The 20812-nt window shown below is 44.0% G+C and overlaps 1 protein-coding gene and 1 long non-coding RNA gene across 2 annotated transcripts; both read left to right on the forward strand.

The window, feature by feature from the left end:
- Positions 1–908: 908 nt before the first annotated feature.
- On the forward strand, positions 909–3032 carry LOC118501518. The gene is made up of 4 exons (XR_004904141.1): positions 909–1423; positions 1867–2282; positions 2630–2751; positions 2940–3032. It is a non-coding gene; the product is annotated as an uncharacterized LOC118501518 (long non-coding RNA).
- Positions 3033–7192: 4160 nt separating this feature from the next.
- STARD7 (StAR related lipid transfer domain containing 7) lies at positions 7193–20066 on the forward strand. Its single transcript, XM_028516271.2, has 6 exons — positions 7193–7580; positions 17003–17211; positions 17553–17602; positions 18874–18984; positions 19066–19148; positions 19567–20066. Exons 1-6 carry the CDS (start codon positions 7279–7281, stop codon positions 19691–19693), a joined length of 882 nt encoding a protein of 293 aa, XP_028372072.1. The 5' UTR covers positions 7193–7278; the 3' UTR covers positions 19694–20066.
- Positions 20067–20812: the final 746 nt, after the last annotated feature.

Genomic DNA, 20812 nt, shown 5'->3' on the forward strand with positions numbered 1-20812 from the left:
AGGTGGGGGCAGTGTAAGGGGCAGGAGGCCCGGGTCACAGCATGAACTGGTGGAGGCTGGGCAGCTCCAGCACAGGGGTGCCGGTCCGGCAGACTGAGTGGGTCTCTGGCTTCCGGGCTGCTGGGCCGTCCAGGCTGTCGGGTGGATGGGTGGATGGGGTCCCTCCTTGCCTAAACCAGCCCAGCGTGTCCTCAGGAAGCCAAACCCCTGGGCTCCTTCAGTCTTCACCACCTCTCCAAGAGGAGGGCACTCCGCCTGCCCCGGGGACGGGCACTGCAGGGACTCCAGCCAGCCAGGTGCACCAAAGGGCTGCTGGGCCTCAGTCCCGACTGCAGGACCAGAGATGGAGAGGAGTGCACTCTGTGACTCCCCGCTGTGCCCCGGAGCTCTCACTGCTAGTCAGTCAGAGTCAGGGTTCTCCCCCAGCGCCCGTGGGCGGCAACACGGGCCAGATGGCGTCTGAGAGGTGTCTGGGGCACTGACGGATTCTCAGTGCATCCTTCCTGAACAGACCTCAGAAGCTTCCTGTCAAGGACCAGTCAAGGTGTCCTGTCATCCCCTACCCTGCCAGACACTGGGGGACCTTTAGGGTGCCGTCCTGAGTGGATGCAGAAAGACTGCTGTGCAGGGGAGGGTCCTGGGCTCCCTGGGGCGGGGGGGTGGAGGCTGGTATGGCCTCGGTCGCAGCCTGCTAGGCACAGAACTGGTGGGGTGGGGCAGGCAGGATGTGCTCAACCAGGATGCGGGGACACCTGTGCATCCCAGGCTCCGCCCAGATGGGAGCGTGGGCACAACCTGAGCTCTGGTCATTGCGGAGGCTTGGGGTGAGGTGCGGGCAGGTGGGACAAAGCCGTCATCTCAGGAGGCTGGGAGGCACAGGAGGCCTCTCCTTGTGGGCCCCTGAGCCAGTCACTGTCCCCTGTTGGTCCCTGTGTCCTCAGGAGTGAAATGGGGGTGACCATCCTGCACTGCAGGCCTCCCAGGGTGGTCATGAGGGTCAGGGCAGGAAAGGACTGTGCAGAGCTCTCTGCCCCGGTCCACCCTAAGGGCGGAGGGCAAGAACAAAGCCAACAGGAGTATGACCCTGAGTCCTCAAGAGAGCCCCTGAGCTGGGTGGAGCTCTCACCCTTTCCAGAGGTGGAAATGGGCTCAGGGAGGCCAGGCCCGGGGCCCCAGGTCTCACACCGAGTGAGTGTCGTGGCTGGGAGTGTTCTGGAGTCAGAGCATGCTGGGGGCAGAGCAGCATCGGTACCAGCCGACTGGGGTCAGTTGTTCAGGGTCTGGGGTGAGGAGTTTTGGGGTGACTTGGGGTGAGGGCAGTATGGCCTCAGTGACCCTGTCCTGACCTTGGCAGAAGCGGCCCTCCAGGTTTGCCACTCTGCTGATGCACCTCCGGGGAGCTCTGAAGAGGCCGCAGAAGAAAGTGAGTGAGCCCATCTGGGGGGCTCCAAGGGGTCAGAGGAGAGGGGGCTCTGCCCTCCCAGCTGGAGGCCTCCAGGGCAAAGAAGGAGGCCTTTCTCCTGCAGCCCCACCTCCTGCACCCGCAGACCCTGAAACCCTCCCCTAGCAAGTGACCAGAAGGAGGGCCTGGCAGACATGGGTGCAGGGTGGCCCTTGGGGGTGGGCCTGGGCCTGGGCCCTCAGACCCTGTGATTTGCCCAAAGTCGGTCCTGAGATTGGATTAGGAGGAGACTGGTGTTGGAGCGTGAGGGAAGGGGAACTGAGGGGAGGCTGGAAGGGTCCTGGGCTGCTGCCTGTGGGAACCTGGGGGTGGGCCCAGAGGCTGAAGGGGGGAGCCTGTCAGGGGAGGGTCTGCGGGGGCACCTGAGAGCAGGAGCTCACGCCCCCCTCACCCCGACTGCCCAGTGTGTCCCCTTCCTCGGAATATATGTCAGTGACCTGGGGATGCTGCACACTGCCATACAGGACTACCCTGAGGTTTGTGCCCTGGGGCCCTGGCTGGGGTGACCAGGATTGATATTTGGGGAGGAGAGTGCCCCGCCTCAGTCCTGAGCCCTGAGCTCATGGCACAGCCACCCCTGGGAGCGGGGGCAGCATGCCCATCACAGGGATCCATCCACGTCCCCTCTCCTCTGGAGCCCAGAGCCTGTCCTGAGTCCTAGTCCTGTGTTTGTGTGTGTCCAGGGCCCCCCTGGGACCTGACCTAGAGTCACCTGAGAAAGTGTGGGCATGGGGGCGGTCATGGCTGGGGGACTCTTTCTGATGGACTTTGGCTGTCTGCCTTCCAGGGACATGTGAAAAATTTAGCAAAGAAGAGGAAGGTGAGTAGCTATGACACTCCCTGTGTGGCAGGGGAGGGGACAGGGAGTCAGAGACACCCTGGCCAGCACACTACTGGGCTCCATCCCCTGCATGTGACATTTACTGGGAGAATCTGAGAATGGAAGTGGGGGACCTTTCCAGGTGGTGGCTGGGCATAGCAGGATGGCATCAAGGATAACTTCCAGCAGGAGGGGCTGGCAAGGCCCACCTGTGAGCACAGGCAGGGCCTGGGTGGAATTCGGGGGAGAAGGGCACTGTGTGTGCAAAGGCCCAGGAGCAGTCCCCTGCCCCACCCTCACCCCCTGCTCTGCCACTGTCTGCATCCTCCCCCTCCCTCGGGCCCCAGGAACTCAAAGTGTTGGAGGAGATCGTGCTCCTGCAGCAGGCTGCTCAGCTCTACAGCATAGAGCCCGAGGAGCGATTCGGGGCCTGGTTCTGGGCCCTGGAGCGGCTCAGCGAGAAGGAGAGGTGAGGCCGGGCAGGACGTGGGCGAGGGCGGGGGTGGACTCCCCTGCTGGCCAGTCCAGACAACCTGTGTCTGTGGCTCCCTGCTCAGCCCCAGACCTTGTGCTGTAGCATCTCCTGGGGCACCTGACACGGGAAGGACACCTGAGCTGTGGCTCCTGGGAGCTCACAGGTGTCTCTCTGTCCTGTAGTTACACCCTGTCCTGCCAGCTGGAACCCCGGTCCTAGTTGGCCTGCACAGCACTCAAGGCCAAGAACATCAGGCGTGACTGAGTGTCCAGGTGGGCGGTGTGACCTCATCATCACAAGCGGGGACGCAGCTGGGACTCCAGGGTCCCTGGGCCAGCTCCTTCTGCTCTAGGTGGAGAACGCCATTGGAGGCTTCTTTTGAATGTGCCCTGAAAGTCAGGAGGGAGGGAAAACACCCCCACCTACCTCACAATTTCTCCCCAAGGCCTATTTGTCCATGGGAGGGGCGATGTTTATTTATTTAAGCAGGATTTGGAGACCTCCATTGGCAAAAACCCCAGGGGCACAGACTTCTGTGTTTATAAGTCAGACCCCCTGGCTGGGAGAGCACACTGTCCCTTTGCACTGAATGTGGTGCTTCTAGGCCGAAATTTGTGGACAGCAGGACCAGTAAATAGCAGGGTCCGATCCAGACGGCATAAATGATACAAAAGAAAATGGAGTCACTTATGGCAGCAAGATGCCTGCCAGTCAGCCTGACACTTCAGTGCCCGTCATGCTGGACACATCTGGCAAGGGGACACACTCTGGATGTTCAGAAGAGCCGTGTGTGCAGAGCGGGACCACCCGTAGAGAGGCTCCTGGGGAAAGTCCACAGCGGCCAGCAGGGGTGCCGAGCACAGCAGCCAGAGCACACACCCATGGCCTCCTGGGCAAATTGCACACTTGGCGTCAGGGGGGCCAAGACCCTTGTGCAAGAGACCCAGAAGGGTGGAGCACACCACTTTCCAGCATAACTGAGGCAGGCTCCAGAGCACTGCTGGGAGAGCCCAGCCCCACACACCAGAGTGCTGCTCCTCACCACGCTGAGCTCCCTTGGATCGGCCGCCAGCGGCTCTGTCCCAGCTGCCCGGGGACTGGGGCTGCCCCGCTGCCCACCTGGCTCTGGAGATCCTTCCTGGCAAGATGCTGACAACCCCCTTGCCCACCTGCTGTCTTCCAGACCTAAGACTTAATTTGGTGAACATGTGACTTTTGAAAGTACGCATATACAGCAAATAAAAAGTACACCAAAACGGAATAGGAATTTGGATTTCTCTCTCTGTTAGATGACAAAACTTTAGTTTTGCCGTTAACCGGAAATGGAAATGGGAAGGTGGAGATTTCATGTGCTCTGCTCTTTCAGGTCTTTGCTTGATATTTGAAGAGCTAAGTCTTGCTTGGAAGCATTTAACTTTCTATAATTGTTTGTGAAGTTTTTAAGTGGATGATTAAATGGGTAATGAAAATAAAGAAATCTCTTTACAAAGGAGGAAATAAAACTAATGAGGCCTAATAAAACTAAGTAGGCCTCTTTGAGTTTTGAAAAGTAGATTGCAATCCAATGGGCCCCCTCAAGGATAGAAATAGATTCATCTAGACGTGTTCTCAGTGGGTAGAAGCACCGGCACGTTGGAGCGCTTCAGCTGCAACAGTTACCAGAAGACTTCCAGAAAGGGTTTTTGCTGCTTGCCAAAGAGTCCCGTAGGGACCAAGGGACCCAGTTTAGCAGACAGAGTCTCCACTAGGTGTGCAAAACCTGCCTGATATTGCAGCATTTCCATTGCATTTAGTATTTCCAGTCCTCTGGTTTGATGGAAACAAGTGACAAGGTAGTTAAATTTCAATGGGTAAAACTTCTTGAATCTTTTCATCTGTTTTCACCTAAGACCCTTTTCTGGATATTGCTTGAGATCTATTCCCTTTGGTTAACATTGATTTTTTTCTGTCTAAGATGATTACTGAAAGACCTACGAGACTAGATCAGGGAATGCGAGAACCTGTTTTATTAAGGAGACCTTCTAAATTATTGCAAAGCACTTATAAAGGCTCTTCAGTCAATGCCAACTTGTGGACCACTCTTTCCACAACATACTCCCAGAGACAAATACACTGAACACCATTGCCTATGACCTAACAATACTGTCTGTTCACAAAGTGTATCTTCACGAGGACTTCCTCCAGCCTCTCTGAGATTCAAGGTCAATAGGTATTGATCCACGAGTCTATGTTTTCCATTGAAAAGGGCTCCTATACTTGCACCTCATTCACCTGATGGAACACCTCAGCCCACAGAAGACCTAAGGTGAGAGTGATCCAGAGCAGGGAGCTGCTCGGACAAAAGGCAGACGGCCCTCGAAGCAGATGCCTTTGACCAGAATGCAAGACTGGGCCAATGAATACAACTTCTGCTGCACATATCGCTTCCATATTTATTTTATAGTTGTTATTTTCCTGGGTATGTTAGTGATCTTAATTCTCCTGGGAGAAGCCGGGCCCCTTCACGACGTTTTAGGTTGTATGTTGTAGTTATTCCACATCGTTAACCCTTGAGTACACAGTACTTTCTGGAGTTTTTGATGTTTTCACCTTTGTAGATGGGAAACCTTGGCATGAAAGTATTATGATACAATGCGCTCAGACCTTAGCCTGGTCATGACACCTGCATGAACGCTGCAGTGCCATTTGATGCCTGCCTGTACCTCTGGGAAAACTGATGACCCCGCAGTTCCTTCTGCTGCCAATTTCTCAACTGCTCCCAACTTGACTATTCATTTCACCCGCCCTCCCCCTGCTGAAACTCATCAGGTGAAATTGCAAATGGGAATTCCACCTTTTTTCTTGCCTACTTAAACCCACCCTATGCGTGGGCCACACTCTCCCCAGGTGGGACCCAACCATCTTCCAGGGTGGATTAGTAAATGCTTCAAATCAGGTTGCAACTATCTCAACCCTGTCTGCTATGGAGCTCCCCTTTGTGAAGCCATTCTGAGTGGAAATAACCACACTGTCAAGAAACTAAATGTTCACCCCATGGTGTTCAAAAACACCAAAAGGCCTTCTAGAGGAATGTTCAAACCGGACGGAGCCCTGTTTGGAAAACGTTCAAAGTAATACCCAGAGTAAGACCAGACAGTCTGCATAGGATAGATGTAAATTTCAGCTCCCACTAAAGCATAACTTTCTCTTTCTCTTTTTGGAAAAAACATCCTTTATTAAGAACATCTAAAATTCCTCCACCAGCTATGGTCAGAGTTAAATTCTGATGCACTGCCTTGGAAGGAGCACAGCCCCTTTCACATCATGATGTCCCTCGACAGCATCTGTTTGCTTGTTTGTCAGTAAGGTTCTTACTGTAAGTGCAGGGGCGGGGGGTGGGGTGAAGGCAACAATGTAGTGCAAGGTTTTCCTATTGGACATCCAGCAGCTTCACTTTTTTGAAGTTGGAAACAGAAGAGTCCTTGAATGGCTTTCGAAATCATTTAGCCAGGCTGTTCATGGCTGCTGCAAAGTAGGTTTAGGAAACCTGTTCACTTCCTCACGCTGTGCAAGTAATTCCAAAAGGTTACCTCATTTCCAGGCTGAGGCGGGCCACCAGCTCACGTGGCTCTCCAGAAGGTGTCCTGGGCTCTAAGGAGGTAGTCCCTCCAACTCCCCTCCCGACCGCTGTTCCACAAAGGTTAGACGAGTGCACAGACTCCGACCCCGGGGACCCGCTGGGCACCCCGCATACCAGAATCGGTTCCGAAGCAGTCAGCCAGGGAGTCCGAGGAAGGTGTGGTGGCAGCTGCCACCAGGCCTCAGCAGGTTCTCCTTTCACCAAAGGCGACTATACCGTCCCCCTTACCTGGGCACCCCTCGTGCTCCCGCAGAGGCAATGCCAAGGCTCCATACTACCCTAGGCTCAAATCAGTGAGTAGGGAGACCCAACACTGCGTAGGACTCCGAAGGCACCAGGCTGTAGCCCTTCCTCCGCGGGGCAGTACTTGGTGGCCCGAAGATGGCGGCAACGACTGGGCCAGACCGTCATTCCCCAGGGCGCCCTTGACTGGCTCCCGCCGCAGCGCCACCTATCTTGCTAGACTGGGGCCCAGGCGCGTGAGCAATGGGCGAGAAGAAACGGTGACGAGCGCTCGGCGGGGCGAATCAGCAGCGAGGAGCTCCGGCAGAGCCCAATCAACGCCCAAGAGGCGGTGACACGAGTAGGTTGCTAGTGGGCAGCTTGTGTGGCGAACGCCGAACGCCAGGTATCGAGCACTCCGTCTCGCTGCTTCGCACGCGGTCTGCACCGCGACTTCTGAGAATATTGAGGAGCCTGGTGGCCGCTGACCGCCCGGTTCCCGACACCGGCCCAGAAGCGCCTCCTGCAGCGGCCGCGGACCACCTCCTTTAAGGGAACCCTTCCTCAGTGGCTGCTGCAGAGAGACATGACGGGTTCGGCGCCGGCCAAGTAGGAGAGTCGGCGGAGACCACGAGGTCCTCGTGGACTCGTTCCTCCGTTCAAGGAGCGGGGCAGACGGCATGTTCCCGCGGAGGCTTGCGGGCGCGGCGGCGGCAGCGGCGCGCGCTGTGCCGCGGAGTTGGGGCCTGCTCGCCCTCCTAGCCAATCAGTGTAGCTTCGTGACGGGCCTGCGCGTGCGGCGCGCGCAGCAGATCGCGCTGCTCTACGGCCGCCTCTACTCGGACAGTGCGCGCCGGGTCCTCCTTGGCCGCCTGTGGCGCCGGCTGCGGGGCCGCTCCGGCCATGCCTCGGCGGTGATGGCAGCGCTTGCCGGCGTCTTCGTGTGGGACGAGGAGCGTATCCAAGAAGAGGAGTTGCAGAGGTAGGCCCCGTGGCGAGGTCGCTACCCGCCGGTGATGGCGTGCCTCAGGTGGGGAGGGCGGCACCTTGAACCTGGGTCCGCTGGTGTGGTGTTTGACGCGGCGGTGGAGTAGCTGGATCCTGTTTTAGCAATCTGCGCTTTTCTTGGTTGCCTCTGTGTTAATTCTTTTTGTCGTGCTAAAAGTAACAGTTTGTATAGGTTAATGTAGGAGGGAGATTTTGAATGGGGACCAGGATCCTAAAGAAATAGCATTTTAAAAAATAAAAGATGTTGAAGGCACGTACCTGCGGGTATTGTTCGCCTAATCTTTAACCCGGAAAGGTGCAAATTCAAGACTAGTTGCAAGTTTCACCTAAGGGGATGGACAGGCAATTTAGAAAGTGACCTCATTCCGAATGGGACTTGGTCAGAAGTGCCAAGAGAGCTTTTGTCATTGTGACTCTTGTGGCAGAATGATGACACTTAAATCTGTAAAAAAATACTTGTATTTTGCTATTCTAACAAGGACTTTGAAGGCACTATTTTATTTGGCTCTGAAACCATGCTGTCATCATCAAAACCTCAGTGTGGAAAGTGTGTACCATTGACTGAATTTGTTAATCTGTGACTCCAAATCGGAGTCCTTACAGTTTTCAAGGTTTCCTAGCGAAACCTTGTTTCAGCGGTTGCTTTACATTGTCTCTGTATTTTCTTTTTCAACAGATGCTGTATTCTTAAACTGTTCTTTCTCTCCATACCATGCACACTGTGCCCCTGAACTCTGAAACTGATTTCAGGAACCTAGAACGATCCCCCTCCCCCACCAAATGCTATACAGGTTTACTTATTTCAGAAATTTTTCTGTTATTCCACATTTTTGGTTTGGCTAAAAACGGAAATACTGAAGTAAAGGTAACACTGTGACCTGTTTGGAGGTGTAGCACCCAGGTGCCAGGCATATTTGTGCAACACTGTGTGAGTTGTAATTAAATGCAAATTTATCTTAAGAACTGTATCTTAAAAAAATACTAAACAGTATCTCAGTACTTTTCATAGCAGGAAGAATGATTGGTTTAGGGATACAATTTAAAGCCATAACCACAAATAATCTTATCCACAAATAAGTTAAGATATCAAAGCATGATTGGTAGTTTGCCTAGTTTCTGTTAGTATTCTTTTGCTGCTTGTCCATTTTTTTTCTGGTGAAACAGTCTCAGGTGTAAGGAATTAAAGAAAACTTTTAAATTGAGAATTATCAGTTAGCTGTTTTAATTTTCATTTTGTGTTTTTGGTGATAAAACACCCATGTTCCACATTGATTGAAGTTTGAGGGGAAAATTAAAATTCCCATATGAATCTGTTTGGAGAAGAGAAAGACCAGAAAAGGGCTATTGGGTGCAAAAGAGAGGGAAGATGTATGGGGACTGGGAGCTGAATGGTGTTGGAGCCTAGGGAGTAGGTGACATTCTTTGACTTACTTCATGTGTTTTTTTTATGGAGATATGTCCTGGAGTCTCTGTTTAGTGCTACTCCCATTTGCAGGAGCTGGAGGGGAAAATAAGCTAGAAAATCAAAGCAGTAAACATTTGAGTTAGTAGTCACTCTCCACTGTGGCAGAAAGATGACACCACGTCATGCCCAGTATTCATCCCATTTGCCTCTCTTTGGTTTGTTTCTGAAATCCAGGAGGCAGTTGAAACTCTTAGTTCTAACTCAGCTCCTAAACTGGGATTGCTCTGTGTTAAGCCGCTTGGGAATTTCTGAAGCTTAGATGAATGCCAGTCAGAACACCTGCTGTGCTTTTTTTGGACCCTCCACGGGGTTGTTACAGAGAAGGCCCTCATTTGTTCAGTTCATACTTGAATTCAGTCATACACTTAAAATTTGCTGAAGCCCATTTGGAGGGGGGTTTTTAATGTCTGTTTTTTTAAAGACTTCATTTATTTTTAGAAAGAGGGGAAGGGAGGGAGAACAAGAGGTAGAGAAACATCAGTGTGTGGTTGCCTCTCACACCCCGCTAACTGGGGACATGGCCTGCAACCCAGGCATATGCCCTGACTGGGAATCGAACCAGCAACCCTTTGGTTCTCAGGCTAGTGCTTCATCCACTGAGCCACCCCAGCCAGGGATTAATGTCTGTCTTGATAGGGAGGCAAATAATATGCTGTTCAACTATATCTTGGTTGTATGGTAGTTCGTTTCATAGGTCTTTCTTCTGATAGCTTGTCCTCTTTATATTTTATTCAATACAGTATTCTGGGTCCAGGTTAGCTTTTTTTGCTTGGTGTTTATTCTGTTTGCTTTAACAGAGGCACTGCTGATGTTGTCATAGCTAGCTTAGAACACCTTAGATCTTTTTTGTTCTAGTGAGATGATTTTGGGTAGCTTCCATGATGGAACACAGTTAAATATTCCTCAGGACGAGTGCATTTCTTTCATTGTTAAAGGAAGAAGAGAATAATTATCTTGTGACCCTTAAATCACAGCCTTTGGTTCTTATGTGCTGTTTCTATACCAACTTGTACTGGTAAAAGCTAATTCTGCGATTGCTGTCTTGATTAAACAAGATAGCTCCTTGAATATGTGCTTTACAGTAGCATGTGTTTTTTCTACTGTTATTTGAGTTCCTATTCAGAATGAAAAAGAGTAACCTTGCTTTATATTATCTTCTGTTTAATGACATCTGAACAACACATAGGATCTTACTAATCTAGCAACAGGAAGAAAATTTAAGAAAAGAAGGGTGACACATGTAGAAATCAAGTCTAATGCTTAGTCTAGTATTCTTACTCAGTTGGCTTCAATTAAACAAACAAAATCACTTCAATCACTATTTTTGGTGCTACCTGGCATTCTGTAAACCCAGGGCAAATCTTATGGAAAAATACAATAGTAATTTTTTTATTGCTTTGGAACACCAAGAAAAAAGTACAGGAATAAAAAGAGGAAGGAAGATAAAAAATATGAAAGGCTGAGGGAAATGTTCCATTAACCTTCCCTCTTTTTTAAAAAGTTGCACTTTGTTGCTCTAGAAATTTGAGTAAATAAGTGGCAGTAAAGTTTCATACAGAAAATTGGCTGTTTTCTCATTTATGCCTTTTAGGGCATTCTGAATACTTTTGACTTCAATATGTCATTAACTAGGTAAATAATCAATGAAAAATCCTTTTGACTTAAAGGAATTTTTAAAAAACTTTTGTCACTTGAGTGTATTTTACTGTTACAGTCTTCTTCTGTCATCGGAACTACATAAAAGCTGACTTGAAATTTTTAGCTTGTCTTCACAATTTTACCATTAACCAGTTGGCCCAGAATTGTAGTTAGCTAACTGATGTCCTATTTCTAGGTGTGTCCCCTAACAGTTGTACTTAAAAGTCTCTAGTTTTGACAATAATTTGGAATTTGAGAAGGAGATTATGTGTAGTGAGTCAGTTGTCTTTCTAAGTTGAACCACATGTGGTTATAGTGATTTTTCTGTTTTCTTGGTTTATGCCTTCAATTTCACCAGCTCTCCATCCAGCCTTTCTCAAATATTGAACTGACTTTAGTTTTGGAGAAGGGGAAGCATTTGACTGTCTTGATCCTCTTACTAATCTGTTGGTTGTATTACTATTTTGGGAGTAATCTCTTTTGTCCTTCTTTCCTTCTTATTACTTGTTTATGTCTGTGAGATAATAAGGTTTAGACCACCCTGCCCAAACAAGACTTGGAACAGCAGGCTGCAGAGATATGTGGTGAGAGGTTTTTCCTTCCTTTATGTATAGGGTAGTGAGTGACTTTGTGCACCCGGGTCTGTCCTGTCAGCATTTAGCAGTTGAGACCTTTCAGAGATGTGAACCTGGGAAGATGATCATTTACATTTTCATAATGCAGTCTTGCTCCAGGGTTCATATTGTGCTATTAAAAAAATGAATATTCTTTACAAGATATTCCTTGTCCCCTTAGGAACTTAGTCTCATAATTTTAATAAAGGCCACTTATTGCTCTTAATTATGTGGGTCAGAAGCTCTGTACCACTTTGAGCCCTTGGAGGCCATGAAAAATATTGCTTATAGTCATATAGTTTAATTTCCTTAAAACCTTATTACTCTGTAATTTAGTGAGCCTCTGATATATTTTTAATAGAATATTCCTGCCCTCTTCATTATGTGATAAGGATTACATTTGAGAGTGGTGCTTATTTTTAATTAAAGGATACTTAACTAGTCCTAATAAGTGCTGTAATTGGTGCCATGTGATGCCTGACTTGTTCTTTGAGCAAATCTTACTGTGGTTTTGCTTTTTTTCTCCTCTGCAAGATCTTATTGCCTACTCTAAAGTTCCTTCCCTATTTCTGTGTTTGCAGTGGTGGCAGTGAATCCTCTTTTGCAACTTTTAATTCAAATTAAAACTTTTCTAAATTAGTTAAACCTTTTCATCAGAATAGCAGTATAAAAAAGAAACTGATACTGGTTAATTTAAGACAAAAAGAAATTAATCAAAAAGGTGTTAAGTCACTCAGAACATTGATAAGGCCAAAGTACAGGTTGGCCAACAGAACAGCCAAGACCAGCTATAGGAGTAATATCCTCAGGACACTGTTGATGGTTTTTGTTTCCCCTAGATCGGTTGCACTGCTGCACCTCAACTCCCTTAAGATCACTGAGAATAATGTTCAAAAGATCCTGTGCCTTTCTTATTTCCTCAGGATTCAAGTCTCTACCAGAGAAGGGAACCACATCCCCCCTGTTCTGGGAGTCTCCCAAATTGTAAAAGTTTTCAGTCAGTCAGAACAATGAATTTCCCCCTATGTAAATGTTTTCATCTAACTCCAAAGTTTAAAATTCAGAGAATTGGAATTTTAGTGCTAATCAAAACCTTCAAGAAAGCATCCTCACTTTACAGGTAAAATGACTTGCATAAGATAACACAGATCTCTACATTCAACATCATTTCATATTTCTTTAAACTTTTAATATTGGGTTACCAGTATAACTTTGAATTTTTGACTTTTAAAGCACTGTATTACTGTAATCTTTTAATAAGAATTTGGATTATTGAGGCCTACTTTCATATTCACTTTCATTTACTCAATTTATATAGTAAATAAGTGTTAAGCATCTAATGTTGACCAGGCACTTGATAGGAGCTGGGAATACAAATATGCAACAACGGATTTGGGGCCATTAGGGAATTCATAGTTTAGTAAGGGAGGCAGTTAAGTGTTACGTTTGTGTAGAAAAAAGTAAATGTAGTAAATGTATATGGTTAATTGTAATTGTATATGGTTAAATGTATAATGAACCTTGAGGATTTTTTTAAAGGTTGAAAAGGAGTAAAAGGGCACTTCCAACAGAATGTGTCAGTAGTTGGTGTTTTCTTTGTCTCGAATCATAGAAGAGTTCTATATGACATAGATAGCCAACAGTCTTTCTTTCCTATTTGCTATTTAAAGGTTAAGGGGAAAGTACAAGCCATGTTTTAGAAACTTATTATAAAATGTTTCAGATATATAAAAGATTTAAAGAATAACATGAATACTACAAATACAGTCCTTTTTAAGAAATAAAATATTATAAATAAGCTAAAACCACTTTGGTACCCTTTTCCAATTGAAATATCCTCTCTCCCCCAGATTATCCCAATTTGTTGTATTTTATTCCTACTCTCTTTTATTCATACACACACCCCTAAATGATGTATAATGACACATAGTATGATATGTGTTTTGTTTTGAATGTTTTAAAGCTTTATGAAGTCCTGTACAAAATACTAACAAACTGAATCCGGCAGCATGTAAAAAGGATTATACAGTATGAACAAGTGGGATTTAACCTAGAAAAGCAAGGTTAGTTCATCATATAAAAGTCAATTTAATATACCATGTTAATAGAGTAAAAGACAAAAACCACAAGATTATCTCAATAAATGCAGAAAAAGCATTTGACAAAATCCAACCTTCTTTTGTGTTTAAAAAAGAAAATATTTAACAAACAAAGAATAGAAGGAAACTTCCTCAACCTTATAAAGGGCACTATGAAAAACACTGCTGACAGTATAGTTAATAGGGAAAGACTGAAAGCTTTCTCCCTAAGGTCAGGAACAAGACAAAGATGTGTTCTCAACCACTCCTATTTAACATTGTAATGTAGGTACTTGCCAGGGAAATCAAGCAAGACAATGAAATAACAGGCATCCAGATTGGAAAAGAAGTAACACTATCTGTATTTGAAGTTGACTTGACCTTGTATATAGAAAATCATAAGGAACCCACAGGAACCTATTAGAGCTAAGAAATGAGTTCACCAAGGTTGTGAGATACATTATCGATATTTAAAAATCATATTTCTATGCACTAGCAATGAATAATCCAAGAATAAAATTAAAACAATTTCATTTATAATAGCATCAAAAAGAATAAAATAATTAAGGGATAATTTTTTTAAAGATTTTATTTTATTTTATTTTTTAGAGAGGGAAGGGAGGGAGAAAGAGAGAGAGAGAGAAACATCAATGTTGGGTTGCTAGGGGTCATGGCCTGCAACCCAGGCATGTGCCCTGACTGGGAATCGAACCTACGATACTTTGGTTCGCAGCCCACGCTCAATCCACTGAGCTACACCAGCCAGAGCTTAAGGAATAAATTTAACAAAAGTGAATGACATGGTAAACTGCAAAAGATCATTGAAAGAAATTTTTAAAACATGGATGAGAAGATATACTGAGTTCATGGGTTAGCACACTTAATATTGTTAAGATGACAATACGAGCCACAGCAATTTGTAAATACAGCACAATTCCTATTAAAATCATAGGCTGTTTTGTGGAAATTTCCATGTAAGTAAGCCGATACTTACATGGAAATGAAAGAAAGCCAGAATAGTCAAAACAGTTCTAGGGGGCTTGGTAGGGAGACAGATTTGGAGAACTCACCCTTCCCAATTTAAAAAATCACAATAATTAAGATAATATGGTACTGGCATACGGATAGATGTACAAATTGTTGAAATAAAATAGAAAATTTGGAAGTAAACCCTTACATTTATGGTGAATTAATTTTTAGCAAAGGTGCCAAGACAATTCAGTGGGGAGAGAATAGTCTTCAACAGATGGTACTGGGACAACTGGAGATATACATGCAAAATAATGAATTTAGATCCCCTGCTTCACATCATACACAAAAATGGACCAAAGACCTAAACGTAAGCTAAAACTAAAACTCTTATAAGAAAATATCTATATAAGTCCTTACTACCTTGATTGGGCAAAGGTCTGATATAATACCAAAAACAACCAGCAGAGAAAAAATAGATTAAATGGACTTCATCAAAATTAAATTTTTGTGCATCAAAGTTCACTAGCAAGAAAGTGAAAAGACAACCCACAGAATGCCAGAAAATATTTATAAATTGTATATCTGATAAGAGATTTGTATCCAAAATATATAAGAATTCTTTACAATTCAACAATAAAAGTCAACTCAATTTACAAATAGTTAAATATTTCAATAGATATTTCTCCAAAGAGACACAAATGGCCAGTAAGCACTTGAAAACGTGCTCAACATTATTAGTTATTAGGGAAAGGCAAATTGAAGGCCACGTGAGTTACCATTTCACACACACTAGGGTTACTAGAATCAAAAAGATGGACAATGACAAGTGTTGACAAGGGTGTGAAGCAGTTTGAACTCTCATACATTGTTGTGAGTGTAAAATGATGCAGCTGCTGTGAAAAATAATTTGTCAGTTCCTCAAAAAGTTAAACATGACTCAGCAAATCCATTTCTTAGAATCTACACTAGAGAACTAAAAACCTACATCCACACAAAAACATGTACACAAATGTTCAAAGCCATACTATAATAGACAAAAATTGAAAACCTAACTGTCCATCATCTAATGAATGGATACCAAAAATGTGTGTCCACACAATGGAATATTATTCAGCCATAAAAGGAATAAAAACAACATGAATAAACCTTGAAAATAGATTAATCTATTAAATAGATTTAATAGATTAAATGGAGTCATAATGTATGACTCCATTTATATGAAATGTCCAGAATAGGTAAGTCCATAGAGATAGTAGATGAGTGGTTACCCAGGTCTGTGGGGAGGTAGGGATGAGGAGTAACTGTTGATAAGCATAGGTTTCTTTTGGGGATGATGAAAATGTTCTGGAATTAGTAGTGATGGTTTTACAACCTTGTGACTATGCAAAAAAGCACTGAATTGCATACAGTAAAAGGATGATTCTTACGATAGATGAATTACATCTTTTTAAAAGAGGCAGAAAAATATATAAAGACTCTTATAATAGGAAGACAACCCAGTTAAAAATAGGCAAAAGGTATTAAATGAGTGTTCACATTCATAAACATTTTTTAAACAATTTTTTAAAAGATTTTATTTAAGCCCTGGCTGGCGTAGCTCAGTGGATTGAGCTCGGGATGCGAACCAAAGCATCGCAGGTTTGATTTCCAGTCAGGGCACATGTCTGGGTTGCAGGCCATGGCCCCCAGCAACCACACATTGATGCTTCTCTCTCTCTCTCTCTCTCTCTCTCTCTCTTCTCTCTCTCTCTCTCTCTCTTTCTCCCTCCCTTCCCTCTCTAAAAATAAAAAAATAAGATCTTTTTAAAAAAGGTCTGCAAATCTTTGTTAGATCTTCTACAAATAAGATCTTTTTTAAAAAAATCTTATTTATTTATTTTTAGAGAGAGGAGAGAAACATCAGTGTGTGGTTGCTTCTTGCTCACTCCAAACTGGGCAGCTGGCCCAGTACCCAGTTACCCTGTACTAACTAAGAAACTTAATTGGAAATAGAATAAAATTTTCTCTGCCATGTCTTCATTTTATGTGTGTGGGTATTCATTTGGAAAATCTTTGTTTTACTTTTCTTTCTAAAAATTAAAAAATTTAATATATTTATTTTTAAAAATTTATTTATTTATTTTTAGAGAGAGGGGAAGGAAGGGAGAAAGAGACGAAGAGAAACATTGATACACAAGAGAAACATAGATTGGTTGCCACTTATACTCCCCCAATGGGGGACCTGGCCTGCAATCCAGGCATGTGCCCTGACTGGGAATCCAACCGGTGACCCTTTGGTTTGAAGGCCAGCACTCAATCCACTGAGCCATACCAGCCAGGGCTAATTCATAAACCTTAATAGTTAACATTTGAGGGCCAATTTACATATATATTTATTTAATTTTTATAACCAACCTTTGAGGTAGGCACTATTATTCCCATTTTACAGATTAAGAAATGGAGACTAGTTAAGTAATTAAATATATTAATAAATCTTGGAGTAGGAATCAGACTATGGAACTTACATTTTAATTCACTTTATGCTCTTTTAAACCTATGTTATTCTTATGCAGGTATTTGTGTGGACATGACATTTCCTAGGGCTGACGCCAACCACCTGTACCATGCCTGTTGTTTTTCTCCCTTTCAGATCCATTGATGAAATGAAACGGTTGGAGGAAATGTCAGCTATGTTTCAGAGCCCTGGGGTTGAGCGCCACCCGCCAGAACCAAAATCCCCAACAGGAGGGAGTGAAGCTGCAGAGGCCAAAGAGCAACCTTGGGAAATGGTGATGGATAAGAAACACTTTAAGCTGTGGCGGCGCCCTATTACAGGCTCCCATCTTTACCAGTACAGAGGTGAGCCCAGCTTGGCTGCTTTGTAAGTGTGTTCCATGGTTGCCCACGTGTACAGGCCTTCTGTTCCTTATATTCTCTATAAACTGTCTTATTCTGGCTATTTCTCAGGAAATTTGCCATGATTTCCTGTTTGTTGTTTTTCCTCTGTTAGATGACAAGTGTCTCAGTGTCTTCTTTGCTATACTTTGCTGTAGGGTGTCTTTGCTGCCCCAATAAGATTTCTAATTTCTGAATCTACCTTTAAGATCTGTCAGAACTATAATTGAAATACAGTTAAATGATGGGAACAGGTGAGTGATGAGAGTTTGGCAAACATCCATGATTCTTATTTGTCATTCTAGTTTTTGGAACCTACACAGATGTGACACCCCGGCAGTTCTTCAATGTTCAGGTGAGTGCATTTTTCTTCCCCCATTTGGAGCCTCTAAGCCTGGAAATTCACTTAACCACCGTCCACATGAGTAATTTCTCTGAATCAGAAGACATTGACTTCATACATCCATCTATGGTCCCCCTCATCTCACATTAAATCGCATCTGGGTAAACATTAGACTTACGTCTTTGTCTACTGGGGATGAGACCAGTTTTACCCCTTTAATAACTAGTTGGTGATTATAACATCCACTGTAATATGCAGGAGTATACTTCCCTCATAGGGCTGTTGGAAAGATCAAACAGGGGAATGTATTTGAATGCTTTAATATGATTTACAAGGATTTGTAGTTGTTTTTTTTTCTAAACAATTTGAGGTTAAGTTATATACTTGACCCTTTATTTTAGAATCCTTTGGTATGTATATACTAAAATTAGACATATTCTCTTAACCATTGTGCCATTAATCAAAGTTGGTAAATTTAACATCAATGCAACATTTACCATACATAATCTGTTTATATTCTAGTTTTATATATTGACCCGTTAATGTCCTTTGTAGTATTTTCCTTGTTGGTATCAGTTCAGTTAGGAGTTAGTAATTTGAAACATTTCCACAGTGAAGGTATTTTTTTTAAGGAGAAGGAAGCATCTGTTCAAAGACTGCTTTTGTCTTTGTAGGGAGATATGAAAAGTGGTGGCAGGACCTTGTTTTGCTGGGCCTTTAGTAACTAGTTGATGATTATAATAGGCACTATAATATGCAAGTGCACACTTTCCCCTACACACTGAATTTTGTCAACTTTGAATTTTCCTTGGTTTGGATGTGTCTAATAGTGTCTTATTTTGAAATTCCTTAGTTACTCGTGATGTTAGAAAAATTTTTAAGTAAACTACTTGCATTTCTTTCTGTGAGGTATATACTCATTCTTTTGGACTTTTTGTCTGTTTAAAACGTCTTAGAATTGTTCTACACTTACACATTTATATCACTGTCTATTATATGTTCCCCAGGTATACCTGTTATACAGGGCTTTTTTTTTTCTTACACTGTTCTTTGGTTTGTCTTTTTCTTGTTAACGATTCACTCTCAAGGTAATGGTATTGGCCTACAAGAAGAGATGTTAAAAGCCTTGTCTGTAGTTGTAAACACAGCCATGTCTTTTACACTTCAGCACTTAAAGGTTGGATTGCTATTTTAGGAAAAGTCCTTGGGTCAGAGGCCCAAGCCTCTGGAGAAGACTTCTGCAACTTTGTTTTAAATCTCTTGGGTGTTTTTCTTTTCATAAGCTGGATACAGAGTATAGAAAAAAGTGGGATGCCCTGGTAATCAAGCTGGAAGTGATTGAGAGAGACTCCGTTAGTGGTTCTGAGGTTCTTCACTGGGTAACACATTTTCCTGTGAGTATTTTTACTTTTGGTTTTATTTTTATCACCTTCATGTGAGGCACAACAATAATACTGCTCCTTTTTTATTTTTAGTATCCAATGTACTCACGGGACTATGTTTATGTTCGGCGGTACAGTGTGGATCAGGAAAACAATGTGATGGTGTTGGTGTCACGGTATGTATGGTAACCTGGGGCTTCTGCTGAGTTCTGTTAGCTGCGTCCTTTATTCATATATGTCTGTAGTGGGTTTGCATTTTCTCAGTGCCCTTATAAGCGAAGCCCAGGCCCCAGCTATCCCAACTAGAACATGAGATTGAAGGGATATAAGCTTTTCATTAAATAATTTCTTCAGTTTCTTAATACTGATGATTTTAAAAAGAAGTGCTGTTTTCAACACAAAACTTAGTGAGCTGGGAGTTACCAAAGGAACTCACTTTGAGAAGTTACTTTGTATTCATTTGTCTTAGTGACTCCTGTGTTATATTTTATAAGGGCCAGGTTTTTAGATTTTCTTCTTAACTTTAGCTTCTATGCTATTTATGCTGTTTTCAAGTAGACATTGATCAGTTTCCTTAACTTTTCTTTTTGCTAGTGCTGTGGAGCACCCTAGTGTGCCAGAGTCCCCAGAATTCGTAAGGGTCAGATCATATGAATCCCAAATGGTTATCCGTCCTCACAAGTCATTTGATGAGGTGAGTTTTATATCCTTTAAGAGGTGATATGTAGTGGCTTTGGAATTTTCTCAAGGAATGCTTTTATCTGAAATGGGGAGGGTATAGGTTGCTGTAGGATAGTGGTTCTCAGAATCCACTGGAGCTTGTTACAGTACAGTGCTAGGCTGTGGCCTGAAAATTTATGTTTTTAAGAAGTTCCCAGGTGAGGCTGATGCTGTGGTCTGGAGACTGCACTTTCGGAACCCCTGCCATAGGCTGATGGGCCTGGGGCTTCCCCCACAACAATGTCCTATTTATCTGAGACGAGATAATAGCCTCTGATTCATTAGCCTGTGGTTAGCATCATTCTTTAGGAACTGGAGTGAGTACTTTTCCAGTCATATTTCACCACAGTGGGAAGAACATTCATGTATATAACCTTTCTAGACTTCTGTCTGCTTGTAAAATGAAGGGCACACCAAAAAATGTGTAATGCCGATCTGAGAAAAAAATAGGTATAACTTTGATTCATTCACACCAGGTGGCTGTTTTTGTGTTGGTTGTTGTCTTTTTTTTTTTTTAATATTTTATTTTATTTTGAGAGAGAGTGGAAGGAAAAGAGAGAGGGAGAGAAACATCAGTGTGTGGTTGGCCCCTCACGTACCCCATCCTGGGAACCTGGCCCACAACCTAGGCATGTGCCCTGACTGGGAATCGAACCAGTGGCCCTTTGGTTCATAGTCCAGTGCTCAGTCCACTGAGCCACACCAGCTAGGGCTGTTGTCATTTTTTATTTGACACTCTTAAGGAAAAGAGACCAGTGCCCTAACTAAATAGTCAAGTATTGCATGTTTTAAAAATTCTTGCAGCATACCAGTTGAAAATCATTGAGTCTAGACTAATGCTGACTGCCTACTTTAAAATTTTATGACTTCTTTGAGAATGTTTTCTCGCCTTAGTGGGGTGTTTTGTTGTTGTTTAGCCAAGTCTTTGTTGAGTATATATATTGATTCTAGTGGTTGCTCTTTTTAGTTCTATCTCACTATGTATTTTTAGTATATGTGCTGCCAAATCAAGCACCTGTTTTATTTTACAATGGCACTTTTTTTTTCTCCCCATCACTTGTTTTAGAGGTATATGAACTTTGTTCTTCTTTTTTAAAAGATTTTATTTATTTATTTTTAG

The sequence above is a fragment of the Phyllostomus discolor genome, chromosome 6 (genome assembly GCF_004126475.2).
Source record: "Phyllostomus discolor isolate MPI-MPIP mPhyDis1 chromosome 6, mPhyDis1.pri.v3, whole genome shotgun sequence".
Classification (NCBI taxonomy): domain Eukaryota; kingdom Metazoa; phylum Chordata; class Mammalia; order Chiroptera; family Phyllostomidae; genus Phyllostomus; species Phyllostomus discolor.